The sequence below is a fragment of the Odocoileus virginianus genome, chromosome 5 (genome assembly GCF_023699985.2).
Source record: "Odocoileus virginianus isolate 20LAN1187 ecotype Illinois chromosome 5, Ovbor_1.2, whole genome shotgun sequence".
Lineage (NCBI taxonomy): Eukaryota > Metazoa > Chordata > Mammalia > Artiodactyla > Cervidae > Odocoileus > Odocoileus virginianus.
Genome location: NC_069678.1, coordinates 81,533,661 through 81,548,220, shown reverse-complemented (window position 1 = coordinate 81,548,220; position 14,560 = coordinate 81,533,661). Strand labels below are relative to the sequence as shown.

Below are 14,560 nucleotides of genomic sequence, written 5' to 3'. Positions count from 1 at the left end.
CTTCCTTTGAAGCAAACCTGCTTCCTCTTTTCAAAGCTGGTTATGTGGCTGAGCCAGAAATATTCTCAATCCCAAGTTAACAATAAAACCTGGCTGCAGAGTGTCTTAAGTTAAACATCCTTTGGGATGGAGCTACATCTATGGATGGAGGTATATTCAGACACTATTTCAAGACCCCTTAAAGTCAAATAAGAATGTTTTAAAAGACCATTTAAGCCTCAATTTCAGGTACTAACTAGAAGATAAAAATTCATTTCTATAGGTTCAAATAAGTTTTTCAAATCCACAATGAAAAAGAAACTATACTATATAATATTGTAGTATTAAATATTACATAATGATGGCTCTTAAGAGGATTATAGTTAGGAGTAAATTGAGTGACTCCTAACTTATAATAATTGTAACCCAGGTGGCTCAGTGGTAAAGACTCCACCTCCCAATGCAGGAGAAAAAGGAGAGGCAGGTTTGATCCCTGAGTTGGGAAGATCCCCTGGAGAAGAAAATGACAACCCACTCCAGTCTTCTCACATGGAAAATCCCATGGACAGAGGAGCCTGGTGGGCTACAATCCATAGGCTCACAAAGAGTTAGACACTACTGAGTGACTGAGCACACACATACACATATAATAATAATTATAATAAAGCACAGTAGATACTATTATAGCCATATAAAAAGTGTTATGAGATTAGGTATGATGGAACAATTAACTCTGTACATGGGGTCAGGAAAGGTTACAATATTTGCATTTGTCCTTAAAGAATAAACATGAGTTAATTCTAGTTAAAAGTGGCTAACTAAACATGTATGTTTATCACCACTCCCTCTTGATATTAAAACAAAAGTGGAGAGATAAAAACAGGCATAAATGTTCAAGGTAGTTCACTACCTGCTCACTCCCTCTCCTGGAAGAAAACCAGAGCTTTACTCACTGGAAAGACTGATTCACAGAAGCTCTGGATTGGGAATACTACACAAAGCTGAGGGTAGGTTTTCCAGACTAAAAACTGAGGGATTAAGAAAAATATACATATGGAACAAATGAACACCCCCAACTGCACCATGCAGTCCTCTTTCCCCGCTTGGTTCTGAGTAGACTGTGGTGATCTTATAATTGAGACATTGTGTTCATGTCCTAGTGTTTTGTGGAAGGTAGAACTTGTGAGTAATAAGATTAGCTGAGGAAATACCTAAGCAAAGTGTTGAAGGAGCAGCCTGGTTCCTTAGCATAAAATGCAAGAAGAAAGAAATGATTTAAAGACAGAACTGTTCATCAAAAAAGAAGTAAAACTTAAAGATCTGGAACATTCTCAGCCTATGCACATTGAAAAGAATGAGAAACGGTGTTTGGGAAAGAACCCTAAGAGTGTGACCTTATGAGAGGTAAATCCTCATCTTTCATTGTAGGAAGAAAAAGAGAACATCTATAATTTTAAAAATTAAGAAAGAACAGTCATTTAGAAATGTGGAAGCATATTAGAAAAAGCAGCTAAAAGAATTAAAAATTGCTCTTTCTAAGAAGTAGGAACTGATAATGTAAAGGAATATGGCAGAGCAATACTGCTTTTTATTATAAAGTCTGTAGAACCATTTGACATTTTAACCTGTGTACATGTATTACTTCATTTTAAAAGAAGAACAAGAGATAAATAGGAGTTGTTTAAGCACAGAAATGGCAGGAGAGTATGTACCAAAACAGGGGGAAGGACATAAGTGAAAGCAAAAATGCTGAGACGTCATTGTAGTCTCTTAATATTTGCAGTCTATTGGATGTTTTTTCCTTTTGGTAGAAAATTTTTGTAATCTAGGATGTCAGCTTTTAATACTATTGGGATTGTGAGTTCCTATTGATAAAAGTGTCCTTTCTGAACACCAGGTGGCAAGAAATCCTTAATATACAGGAAGTAAAAAATCTTGAACAGTGTGGCAGTAAGAAAGATGCACAAATATTCAGATCATAAAAGTTACTTTCTCAACTTTTAGAATTTAAGAATCCTAAAGGCCTGTATAAACCTCATGAAAAAAATTGTTTTCTTCACAAAGTAGTTCTTCTCCTATGGTGTCTGTGTTATACTGTTTGCTGGTTCTTGTAAAATTAATGTAGAGATAGGGTATGGTCAATTTTATTGGAAACTGCTAAGAGGTCAAGTAAAGTAACAAAAGAGAAGAGCAATATGGCAGACACTGGTGGTTTTAACCAGAGCTACTTATCAGTAGAGTGACAGCAATGAGCAATGGAAGACTGCAGTGGGCTCAAGACAGCATATGGAGGTAAGCAAATGCAAAGAGGGACGAGGTTTTCAAGAAGTGTTGTTCTGAAGGAAAAAAGAGAAAATATGTAAAGACTGATGCTCTGAAGGCTTATTTCAAATTCTTAAAAAACATGCACTTTTGGGGAAAACAGTACATAACGAGATGAGATTGAGGGAGATGTTGCACAAGGATGCTTGATTTGGAGTTGGACAGGTTGGGGCTCCAGTGTTAGAGCCACCACCTGCTAGTGTGTGACTTTGAACAAAAAACTTTCTGAGCTCCATTTTTCTCACCTAAACATACGGAGATGCTGATGTCTTCCCCTTGAAGGGTCCATGCCTACAATCCCTTCTGAGGGAAGCTGTTTCCAAGTTGCCATGCACTGTGTTACATGACCCTGGTCACAACTGGTTGGACCAGTAAGTTCAGATTAATAGTTCAACATTCCTGTACTTTGGAAAATGTGATTGTGTCAGAGAGACAGTTTTCTATACTTCTTTATTTCATTCTGTATCCAGAAGTAACCAGAGGTGTCTCTGTTTCTTTGCAATAAACACACAATTACTTCATAGGTTTGATATAAGAATTAAACATGCATACAGTCTTTAACACAGAGACTGGCACATAATGCTCAATAATGTAGCTGTTCATTATTAATGAAAACTCCAAAGCTATAGTGCCTCAGGTGATACGAAGCCCCAGCACTCAAACCAAAACTCCACACTTACCAGCCCCCAAGTAACCATGTAAAGTCCGAATCATTAAGCCTCATTCCCCAAAGCTTTTAGCTCTAAGACTATAATGTATTAATATATCCTTTGGGGAATTCACTAAAATCCTAAGCTATAGAGGTTTTTTGGTGCTATTTTGTACAATAGGAAAGTTTGTCATTGCTTTCTGGGGTGGAGAAAGTACGGAGAAGCTATATTAGAAATTTCAGAATATGCCATAGACAACTTTCCTAGTATAACCCCAAAGTGGGGCCGTGACTGGATTGTAAGTTCAGAGTATGAAGGATTCTGCAAACAGGGCGGGGAGTTGAGTATCACCACTGCAAAACTGTCATTGAAATGGGAACAATGAAGATAAATAATGACTAAAGAAGATGGCCTTAATGATAAGAATCTTGAACAAAGAGCCCATTCAGGAGGCCATAGGTCTAATTTAATCTAAAAGTCCCACAGCCCTCAACCAGACCAGTTATGACAAGAAATAAAAAGTGTGAATGGACACTAAATTGCATTTTAAAGGTCAAGGAATCAAATTATATTGGTGACTGGATGTAGCAAATGAAACAAAAATGAGTGCTTGACAGTAAGTTTCGTCGAACAAGAAATGGTGGTGCCAATGCCAGCTTCAAGGGAATCTTTCTTCATAGAAGGCCTGATTTGATTTTTGAATTTCTCGAGTTTGAGGTGATTAGGAGATTTTTTTTCAGTAGAAATGGTCATAGGGCAGCAGCTAATACGAGACTGGAAATGAGATAATCGAAAGAGGATGAGTAAGAGATCACCACAGAGGTAACACTGAGGTCATGATACTAAAAAAAAAGTTCTCAAAGGCCTGGAAAAGGTCAGTTTTCATTCCAATCCCAAAGAAAGGGCAATGCCAAAGAATGTTCAAACTACCACACATTTGCACTCATCTCACATGCTAGCAAAGTAATGCTCAAAATTCTCCAAGCCAGACTTCAACAGTACATGAACCATGAACTTCCAGACGTTCAAGCTGGATTTAGAAAAGGCAGAGGGAAAAAAAAAAAAAAAGAAAAGGCAGAGGAACCAGAGATAAAATTGCCAACATCCACTGGATCATAGAAAAAGCAAGAAAGTTTCAGAAAAAAATCTACTTCTGCTTTATTGATTACACCAAAGCCTTTGACTGTGTGGATCACAAAAAGCTGTGGAAAATTCTGAAAGAGATGGGAACACCAGACCACCTGACCTGCTTCTTGAAAAATCTGTATACAGGTCAAGAAGCAACAGTTAGACATGGAACAACAGACCGGTTCCAAATTGGGAAAGGAGTATGTCAAGGCTGTATATTGTCACCATGCTTATTTAACTTGTATGCAGAGTACATCATGAGAAATGCTGGGCTGGATGAAGCATAGCTGGAATCGAGACTGCTGGAAGAAATATCAATAACCTCAGATAAGCAGATGACACCACCCTATGACAGAAAGCGAAGAAGAACTAAAGAGCCTCTTGATGAAAGTGAAAGAGGAGAGTTAAAAAGTTGGCTTAAAGCTCAACATTCAGAAAACTAAGATCATGGCACCTGGTCCCATTACTTCATGGCAACTAGATGGGGAAACAATAGAAACAGTGACAGACTTTATTTTTTGGGGGCTCCAAAATCACTGCAGATGGTGACTGCAGCCATGAAATTAAAAGACACTTGCTCCTTGGAAGAAAGGCTATGACCAACCTAGACAGCATATTAAAAAGCAGAGACATTAGTTTGCCAACAAAGGTCTGTCTAGTCTAGTCAAAGCTATGGCTTTTCCAGTAGTCATGTATGGATGTGAGAGTTGGTGTATAAAGAAAGCTGAGCGCTGAAGAATTGATACTTTTGAAGTGTGGTGTTGGAGAAGACTCTTGAGGGTTCCTTGGACTGCAAGGAGATCCAACCAGTCTACCCTAAAGGAAATCAGTCCTGAATATTCATTGGAAGGACTGAAATTGAAGCTGAAACTCCAATACTTTGGCCACCTGATGTGAAGAACTGACTCACTAGAAAAGATCCTGATGCTGGGAAAGATTGAAGGTGGGTGGAGAAGGGGCCAACAGAGGATGAGATGGTTGGATGGCATCACTGACTCGATGGACATGAGTTTGAGCAAGCTCTGGGAGTTGGTGATGGACAAGGAGGACTGGTGTGCTGCAGTCCATGGGGTCGCAGAGTTAGACATTACTGAGCAACTGAACTGAACTGAACAAAGAGGAATAGAGAAAGAAAAATAGAAGTCCAGGGTTCAAGACTTAGAAATGGTCTTATGGCTTAGAGGTTTGCTGGAAATGATAAACAAAAGCAGATCCAGGGAATGTGAGAAAAGTGAGAATAGTAAGTATTTGGAGAGCCAAGCTAATGCCATGAGACAGAAGTCAAGGCAAAAGGTTTTCTCTCACTAAAGGCTTCTGTGTGGTAATATCTGGAATAGAATGCTGGTGTCAGTAGCAAAACATAAGGCTGTGGAAGAAACACAAGTGAGTTCAAAATGACTCTGGGTGGCCTCTGTAGAACCTAAATCTTCCACCATTTTAGGCTAAAGTTCACTTAGCAAGATCTATGTAATGACTAATGACAAGTATTCACTAACACTATTGCTGGGGACAAGCTCATAGGATAGACATAGCACTTCTCTGAGATATGGGGACTTACCTAGCTCATCCCAGAGCTGCCTGCACTTATCTGTCATGCTTGTTCCTTGTTGCCTCCACAGTGTGAGTCGTGGGTCAGCCATAAACTGTTCAGTTATTAGTGTCAGCATCCTGGCTCCATTGGAATCTCTCATCCGCAGCATCTCTCGAACCTGACACACAGGAGGGACAGGTGGTTGGTGACTGTACATCATAACAAAGTAGGAGGAGAATGAAGGGGAGGAGGGGGGAGGAGAAGATGAAGTATCTAAGCACAGCATATCCAAGGAGCCAAAAAGAAGGCCTCTTCTATAAGCAAGTTCTCCGCATGTATCAAGAGAGCCTGCTGTGTGCAATGAGATACCACTTCATACTCACAAGGATGGCTAGAATAAAAAAGCCAGATAATAAGTGTTGGCAAGGATATAGAGAAATCAGAACTCTCATACACTGTTTAGGGGGATTGTAGAATGATGCAGCCACTTTGGAAATCAGTCTAGAAATTCCTCAAATGATTAAACATAGAGCTACCATATGACCTACTAATTCCATTCCTAGAGAGAAATGAAAATATATATGTCCACACAGAAACACTGTACAAGAATGTTTATAGGAGCTTTATTATAACAGCTTAAAGGTGGAAACAATCCAAATGCCCATCAACAGACAAACAGATAAATGAAATGTGTGGTATCCATACAATGGAATATTATTTGGCCATAAAAAGGAATGAAGTACTGACACATGCTACAACATGTATGTATGTTTTTAAATATTTTAAAATACTATGCCAGGAGAAAAAAGCCAGTCACAAAAGACTATAGGATTCCATTCCTAGGAAAGTCAAGAATAGGGAAATCTATAAAGACAGAAAGTACATTAGTGGTTGCTTAGGGCTGGGGGAAGAGGGGCATAGGGAACAGCAGAGTGATAGGTAAAGGGAATGGGGCTTCTTTTTAAGATAATGAAAATGTTCTAAAGTTGACTGCAGTGATAGCTGTACATATCTGTCAATATACTAAAAACCATTGAATTGTACAATTTTTTAAATGGGTGAATTTTATGATATGTGAATTATATTTCACCAAATGTGTTAAGAAAGAAAAGAAAGAAAGCCTGCTGTGAGAGCCCCCAGTTCCAAAATACTAAGTTTCTGGGACTTCTCAGTGGCTAATACTCAGCATTCCCAATGCAAGGGGCCAGGGTTCAACCCTTGGTCAGAGAACTAGATCCCAAATGCCACAACTAAGACCTGGCACAGCTAAATAAATAAGTCAATATTTTAAAAACAACAAAATATTAAGTTTCTTTAAGCCCTCATTGGGCAGCCTTTGGTTCAAGGCAGGGGGAGGTAGCTTCATTACTAATTCCCCAGGAATGCAAACTCATTTAGAGTGTGGAGCAAGAGGAAGAGGATGACCAGGGTGAGGCAGTAGAGCTCCGTGGATGCAACCTGCTCTGGCCTGCTCTGCTCAGCTCCCCTCCCCCCAAGTAGTTTTCAAGCATTCAGTACAGGTAGGTCAAGTGGGCTAGCTACAATGCATGAAGCCAGAAGTGTGGTGAGCCCAGTTTACTTAAGGAAAAAAAAAAATCTTTTCATGTCTTACCTTGGCAAACATTGAATTGAGTTGCTTTCCAGAGCCATAGTAACCACCCTGGGAGAGAAAGAGCTTCACTTGTTCTTTCACCTGTTCTTCATCCAAATGCCAACAATTCTCATCATCAATGCTGGCCCCAGCTGTGGGGTCAGGAGCACCTGTGAGGAATAGGATGATGAAATGAATCTCCTGAGTTCCTACACTCCACACTCAGCAGGAGCAGCCCTATGTGAGTATATTCAGAAACAGATGGGCATTCTGCCTTAATCTGGGCTTTGTCAATTGTGTGGTTCTCAATAAACCTAAGAGAGTAGAGCTAGTTTCATGTTCACTAAAGTCTTAGTTGTATCCTCTCCCAAGGTCTATAAATATCATCCTGGAGTAAAAAAGCACACACATGAAAATAGTGATGTATTTTTTTCCCCTAGGAGAAAGTAATTTTTCTTCTATTTTGTTTTTCTTTGAAGTTTAAAATAAGCCTTAAAACACATATATTATTTTAAAATTAAAAAAATACTTTCTTAGAAAATAAAAATTTCTTTTTTTAAAATTCACTATAAAATTGTAGCTTCTCAAATGGAGTCAACAATTCTAAATTTCTGGAAACTTGGTACCTAAAGCACAGGCAGGATTATATATAGGATGATATAATTTTATAAATTTACACTCAGAATATCTTTCCTTCCTGGGCTCACCTCAATGACATCACTTAAAACACAGTGTTAGTTATTTACACTCCCCTCTCCCCGAGTAGCCTGTTAGCTCCTTGCTCACAGTTGAATCATCTATAACTCAGTTCTGGTAATGTGACAGGCACCTAAGAAATATTTGTGGAATGAAAACTGAATCTTCTTCTCTCACTTTCTCAAAGACTGAGTCCTGTGATAAGTTTTTAGAACCCTGTCTCCAAGTGACAAAAGACTGTAAGTCAACATAGTCTTATAGTATAAGTCTATACTCTCTATGTGTGGTTGTGCAATCGGTTACAAATTCATGTCATGTTTCATCGGTCAATCTACCTTTCTTCTTGTCCTCCTATGTGAAAGCCTCGTTTAAATGAAATCCAGGTCTGCAGAGAATGGTGCTCTTCTGCCATGCTTTTTCAGTGCATCTTATCATCCAGGAAATCAGGAGGACTCATATTTATTTTACAAATACTAATTAACATTAGGAGCAACCAGTTTATGGAATCTGCTATATGCTACTTTTCTTCAAATGTGTTATTCTCAACACAGTTCTGATCATATCCCTTCCCTGCTCAGAAGTCTTCAGTGATAAACTATTCTTTATAAATGAAGTCTGAACTTAGCTTAGCATTTAGGGCCCTCCCTGTTCAGGCTCTTTCATTTCTAGCCTTGTCTTTCCTATACTTATGCTATGTTTCAACTAGAAACTTAGTGTACCCAGAAGTCAATGACATTTCCTGATGACTTTACTTAATGCTTTTCCCTTTACTTCCCTTCCTTTCCCCACAACCTGTTCTTTGGCCAAAAAGCATTACTTCTCATTGTCAGTACTGCCTCAGTTCTATAGTCAGGGCTGCAATGAGAAAGGAAACCCATAAAATAAGTATACAGAGAGACTAACACTGCCGAAATTCACATCCTACTTAGTTTACCTGGGGGATATCCCCCCTGGGGCAGGAGGGGATACCCCATACACCTCACCTGTCAAAAGTATGCCCTTCATACTCATATGCATGATAGTAATGTAGTAACTCTCTTCTTAGTACTTTATTATTACTTCTCTTAAAGACCTGTTGCATTTTGTTTTACATTAGAATTGGGCTTGTCTCATATACTCCCAACTACATTGAAGCTTTTAAAGAGTAGAGTAGGGATTCATTTTTGTACCTCACAGTGCCTGGATCATTATAGCATTGAATTAATATTTATAGAATGAACAAATGCATGTCCTATTGACCATCTAGATTTAAAACCCAGGTGGGTAAATAATATATCCTATACTACTTTTGTAAACTGAAAGTGGCAAAGAAAAACAAATATACACATTTCATCCTTCAATATTTGTTAAAAACAGCCATTTATTGAGTGCTTCCTACATGACAGTGTCTAAGTACTTTTTATACATATCCCTGCAGTGGCTATAGGACAGGACTGGAAAAGGTCAGTTTTCATTCCAATTCCAATGAAGGGCAATGCCAAAGAATGTTCAAACTACACTGTACTCATTTCACTTGCATTCATTTCACAAGCTAACAAGGTAATGCTCAAAATCCTTCAAGCTAGGCTTCAACAGTACATGAACTAAGAAATTCCAGATGTACAAGCTGGATTTAGAAAAGGGAGAGAAAGCAGAGATCAAATTGCTAGCATCTTTCTGATCACAGAAGGGCTTCCCAGGTGGCGCTAGCGGTAAAGAACCCGCCTGCTAATGCAGGAGATGTAAGAGATACTGGCTAGATCCCTGAATCAGGAAGATCCCATGGAGAAGGAAATGGCAAACCATGCCAACATTCATGCCTTGAGAGTGCCATGGACAGAGGAACCTGGCAGGTTACAGTCCATGGGGTCGCAAAAAGTCGGACACGACTGAAGAGACTTAGCATAGTACCCTGGATCATAGAAAAAGCAAGGGAATTTCAGAAAAACATCTACTTCTGCTTCATTGACTATGCAAAAGCCTTTGACTGTGGGGATCACAATAAACTGTGGAAAATTCTTAAAGAGATGGGAATACCAGACCACCTGACATGGTTCCTGAGAAACCTGTAGCAACAGGTCAAGAAGCAACAGTTAGAACTGGACATGGAACAATGGACTGGTTCAAAATCGGGAAAGGAGTACATCAAGGCTGTATATTGTCACTCTGCTAATTTAACTTATATATAGAGTATCTCATGTGAAATGCGAGGCTGGATGAAGCACAAGCTGGAATCAAAATCGCCGGAAGAAATATCAATAACCTCAGATATGCAGATGACACCACCCTTATGGCAGAAAGTGAAGAGGAACTAGAGTTTTATAATTTTATTTTTATTTATTTATTAAATTTATTTCTGGCTGTGCTGGGTCTTCATTGCTGTATGGGCTTTTCTCTAGTTGGGGCAAGTGGGAGCTACTCTATGGTTTCGGTGTGTGGACTTGTGGAGCAGGGGCTTCAGTAGTTGCGGCTCCCTCTAGAGCACAGGCTCAACAGTTGCAGCACATGGGCTTAGTTGCTTCAGGCATGTGGGATCTTCCTGGATCAGGGATGGAACCTGTGTCTCTGGCATTGGCAGGCAGAATCTTTACCGCTGAGGCATTGGCAGGTGATTCTTTACCACTGAACCACCAGGGAAGCCCCTTTAGAAAGCTACTCTTTAACAGTATCTCTCAAATAGAGCGTTACCACGTAAATGGGCTTCCCAGGTGGCGCTAGTGGTAAAGAACCCTCCTGCACCAAACATAAGAGATACAGGTTCGATCCCTGGGTCGGGAAGAGATCCTTGGAGGAGGGCATGGCAATCCACTCCAGTATTTTTGCCTGGAGAATCCCACAGAGGAGCCTGACAGACTATAGTTCATAGGGCTGCAGAGTCGTACACGACTGAAGTGACTTAACATGCATGCATGCATCATGTAAACACTACAATTTTGAGCATAAAGCAACAGAAGATTATTTCTGCTAGTCAGCAAGAGTTCCTGGAAGCTTGTCTGACTACCTTTATTTCTGAGAAGTGGTGAGGTTGTATGTAGGACTTGATTAGTTCTCTTGGGCAACTGGGAAAGGCAGGCCCTTTAGCACATAGACCATAATATTATACAGGCCAACCTAGTCTCACTGCCTTGATCACACTAATACCAAAGTTATATTCTAAAAATAGAAAGGAAGTATAGAGAGGTATAAAAAACTTGAGTTCTGAAGTCAGGTGAGCCTCGGTTATAAATAATTTCCTTATTTACAAAATGGTTATAATATCTACCTCACAGGGTAGTTTTGAAAACTAAATGAATTAACATATATAAACATACATAAGGTTCTCATGTATGATGCCTGGAACATAGTAGGACCCAACCAACAAAATGAAAAAATTGGCTCATATAGCTCCTCTTCTCAAAATTCTTCAACAGTTTCCTATGATTATCTACAACCTGGTTTCATAACAAAAGCAAGCATTTATTTCAGACTTAGCTGTCTTTTCTATTATATTGTAAGATATTTGAAGACAGGAACCATGTCTGTTTTATGCCCTCAACAATCAGCACTATCACATGCACAGGGCAGGTACTCAACATACATTTCTTGAATGAATAAGTGAACATCGTATCTCTCTCCATCCATTATATAGCTCATAAACACAATGCAAACAGACATTCTTTAGAATAACCATGGTGCTATGCAGCATCCTGAAATGTTAAGGAATTCTGATATCCATTTCATTTCACTGAATGACATTAATTATTTTATGTTTTCTTTCACTCTTGAATAGTCCAGGCTCCTAGAGGCAAGGATTAAATGGACACATGAGGTCCACAAACTGGTTTAATTTATAACTCTAACATTCTCTGTCGTTTTTGCCCAAACTTTATGAGTTGGACAACTGGATGGCTTTAAGAAACAGAGTTAATAAATAGTTTGGATAGAATAAACCGATTGCATAGAATAAGTGATTGCAATGGCAAAAGTATCCCAACCTCTAAACATGCAATAAAGCAACAAAATAGATTTTTTAGCAACAAAAATATTGTACAATTACCATTTACTTGGTTGATTTCAGAGTTGGAGGACAGAATCTCATCTGCCAATTTCTGTGCAGTAGGGAGAACTTCAGTGTGGTGTGCCGTGATTAAATATTGAATAAACTTTTGTAGCTGGTCCCTATTCATCTGGAAAAGGGTTTCTGAGATAGGAAGACGCAATTTGACTTGATCTGGTCTACGGATCCTGTAGAGTGAGAGTGCTACCACGTGAGCACAGTAGAATATGTCTTTGTTCCCACAGCCACATGTCACTGAGGTGATTTTGCATCGATCAAAACTGATGGCAACTTTATAAGTCACTGCTGGTTCAGAAGTAGTGGCTGGTTCAGTTACTGTGCCACTGAGATGGAAGCCTAAGGAAACAAAGAAGACAGGTTTAGAGATTCTCTAGTAAGAAACTTGAAGATTTTCATTTTGCATTCCAGTTCATCAGTTCAGAAACTATTTGCTGAGTATCTTCCACATACACAGCAGGCTCTGTCAAAGATCAATGAAATCTAGGTATAGTTCTTAAGGAACACAAAATCTAGAAAAAGAGACCTTACCCTGAAGTCTATGGACCTCCAGGACTAATAAGAAAACTTTTGTTTGTACGTATGTACATTCTTCTGGGGGAACATTTCATACCTTTTTTCATAATCTCAAAAAGGTTAATCAAGAAGCTTGAATAAGAGACTTCCCTAGTGGTCCAGTGGTTAGGAATCTGCCTGCCAATGCAGGGAACACAGGTTTAATCCCTGACCCAGGAATTAAAATTTTAGTGGGGCAACTAAGCCTGCAAGTCACAACTACTGAGCTCGCACGCCCTAAAGCCCATGCTCTGCAAGAAGAGAAACCTCTGCAACGAGAAGCCCAATGTGGTGGCTGGGGACTCAAGTGCTTTAACAATGAGTGAGCCTGAATGCACTACATACTTTCAAGGACTTCTTGTTTAGTTTTACAAGCACTGCATCCCTCCAACCCATCCCTAAGTCACAAAGCTAGCTCTGCCTTGGGAAAAAAGATTTGAACAAATTTCAACTTACTGTTCTATGGCTGAGGCACCTTCCCTAGCTGGCCTCTACACTGTTTAGAAATTTTAGAATAAAATTGTACTACAGCACTTTCTTCATTACATATCACAATGGCTCTGACATCTCAGCTTCCAGGAAAAAATCTGAACTATAAACACCTGCTATGAGGTTAGCTCCCTACAAGCTAAGTGTACCACGTTTTCCTTACCTTCAACATGCTCCAAGTGCCATTTAGGAATAAGACAAGATTCAAAAAGTGTGCTGAAATGGTCTCATAGGCCCCTAACAACTGAGTTCTTTATAAGCAGTCTTGCTCACATGTCATGCTTAAATGTGCAACAAGAGCTCTGAAAACATCAATATTAGCAAGAAATTGTGTTAAAAATTCAGGAATGGCTCATGGCTTAAAAGACTTCTTATTCCCCTGCCTTCTAAACTAAATAGTGGCATAAGTGGAAATGGAAATGTAACTGTTTACTTAACATTTCTTTAGCAGTATCACAGCTGGGGAATCCAGGGCATGGGCTGGACCCAACCTTGGACTAAACAAGAAAGTGTTAAGGATCAATCAGTTTTATAACTATGGAAAATATAAATAAAATTTCTTTCCCAAATAAGGAAATCCTATGTTCTTCATGGCTTAGCTCAAATATCACTTCCATATGAAACTCTATCTGGTGTCCCAGTTGCAAAACTGAATCCTATTAAATGAAGAAACTTTAACATTTGTGCCTGTGGAGCTTACAGTTTAGTTTACAAGAGAGCATTTTACACAGAATCGACTAATAATTTCATCAGATAATAATTTCACAGATGAGGAATAGGCTCACAGAAGTTATGCAATTTGCCCCAATTTTATTATATGATTACAGTCATGATAACAGAAATTAAAATGACTGCAAATTCAATTCTGAAACATTTTAGGCTTTAAAACCTAAGAAAAGTAAATTTGTAGAGTTTCCCTCAAATTAATATACTTCTTGAATACATCCAAATTGCTTCTTTTGCTTTAAAAAGAAAATAATTTTTCGTCACTAACAGTTTCTGAGCACTTACCATGTGTTCTTTCATAAGCATTATATCATTTAACCCTCACCACAATGTTATATGTTTAGTTACATTACCCCCATTTTTTGTAGGTAAACTGAGGCTTAGAGAAATTATTTAAGTTGCCTAACTTTATACAGCCTTTAAGTGGCAGAGCTAGGATTTGAATCCAGGCAGTCTGGCTTCAGAGTCTATGCTCCTAACAATCACATTTTGTTTCTATTATAGTGTTCCCCAAACACTAATTTCATTTTCCTAGCTTAGGAAAATCAGAATGATGCTGGGTACTGTTCCTTAATTTTTTTTACTAACTCAATTTTCATCCTTTGCTTGTATATGGTCAGCTACTATGATACTAAATTTGCAAACTGATAAAAAAAAATGTCCCTTAACAGGGACAAATGGCACAGAATATGCAAAGTGTGGTCTCCCTGGTCAGATTCAATCTGGTAATCCACATGTAAGACAGCACATATCTTATCTAAGCGACTACAAGAAATTCAAAGACCCAAAACATATAAATATGTTAATTTCTCCTCTTTCTAAAGGTATCTTAAAAGTAATTCATTCATTAAACTAATAAC

The 14,560-nt window shown here is 38.7% G+C and overlaps 1 protein-coding gene across 1 annotated transcript in view; it reads right to left on the bottom strand.

The window, feature by feature from the left end:
• ZSWIM5 (zinc finger SWIM-type containing 5) overlaps positions 1 to 14,560 on the bottom strand; it is a 166,921-nt gene that overhangs the window by 40,784 nt on the left and 111,577 nt on the right. The window contains exons 2-4 of the mRNA XM_020897427.2: positions 11,913 to 12,269; positions 7,223 to 7,371; positions 5,638 to 5,788 (exon numbers count right to left, since the gene is read on the bottom strand). Coding sequence (XP_020753086.2) covers positions 5,638 to 5,788; positions 7,223 to 7,371; positions 11,913 to 12,269 — 657 coding nt within the window. The remainder of the gene's footprint in view (positions 1 to 5,637; positions 5,789 to 7,222; positions 7,372 to 11,912; positions 12,270 to 14,560) is intronic.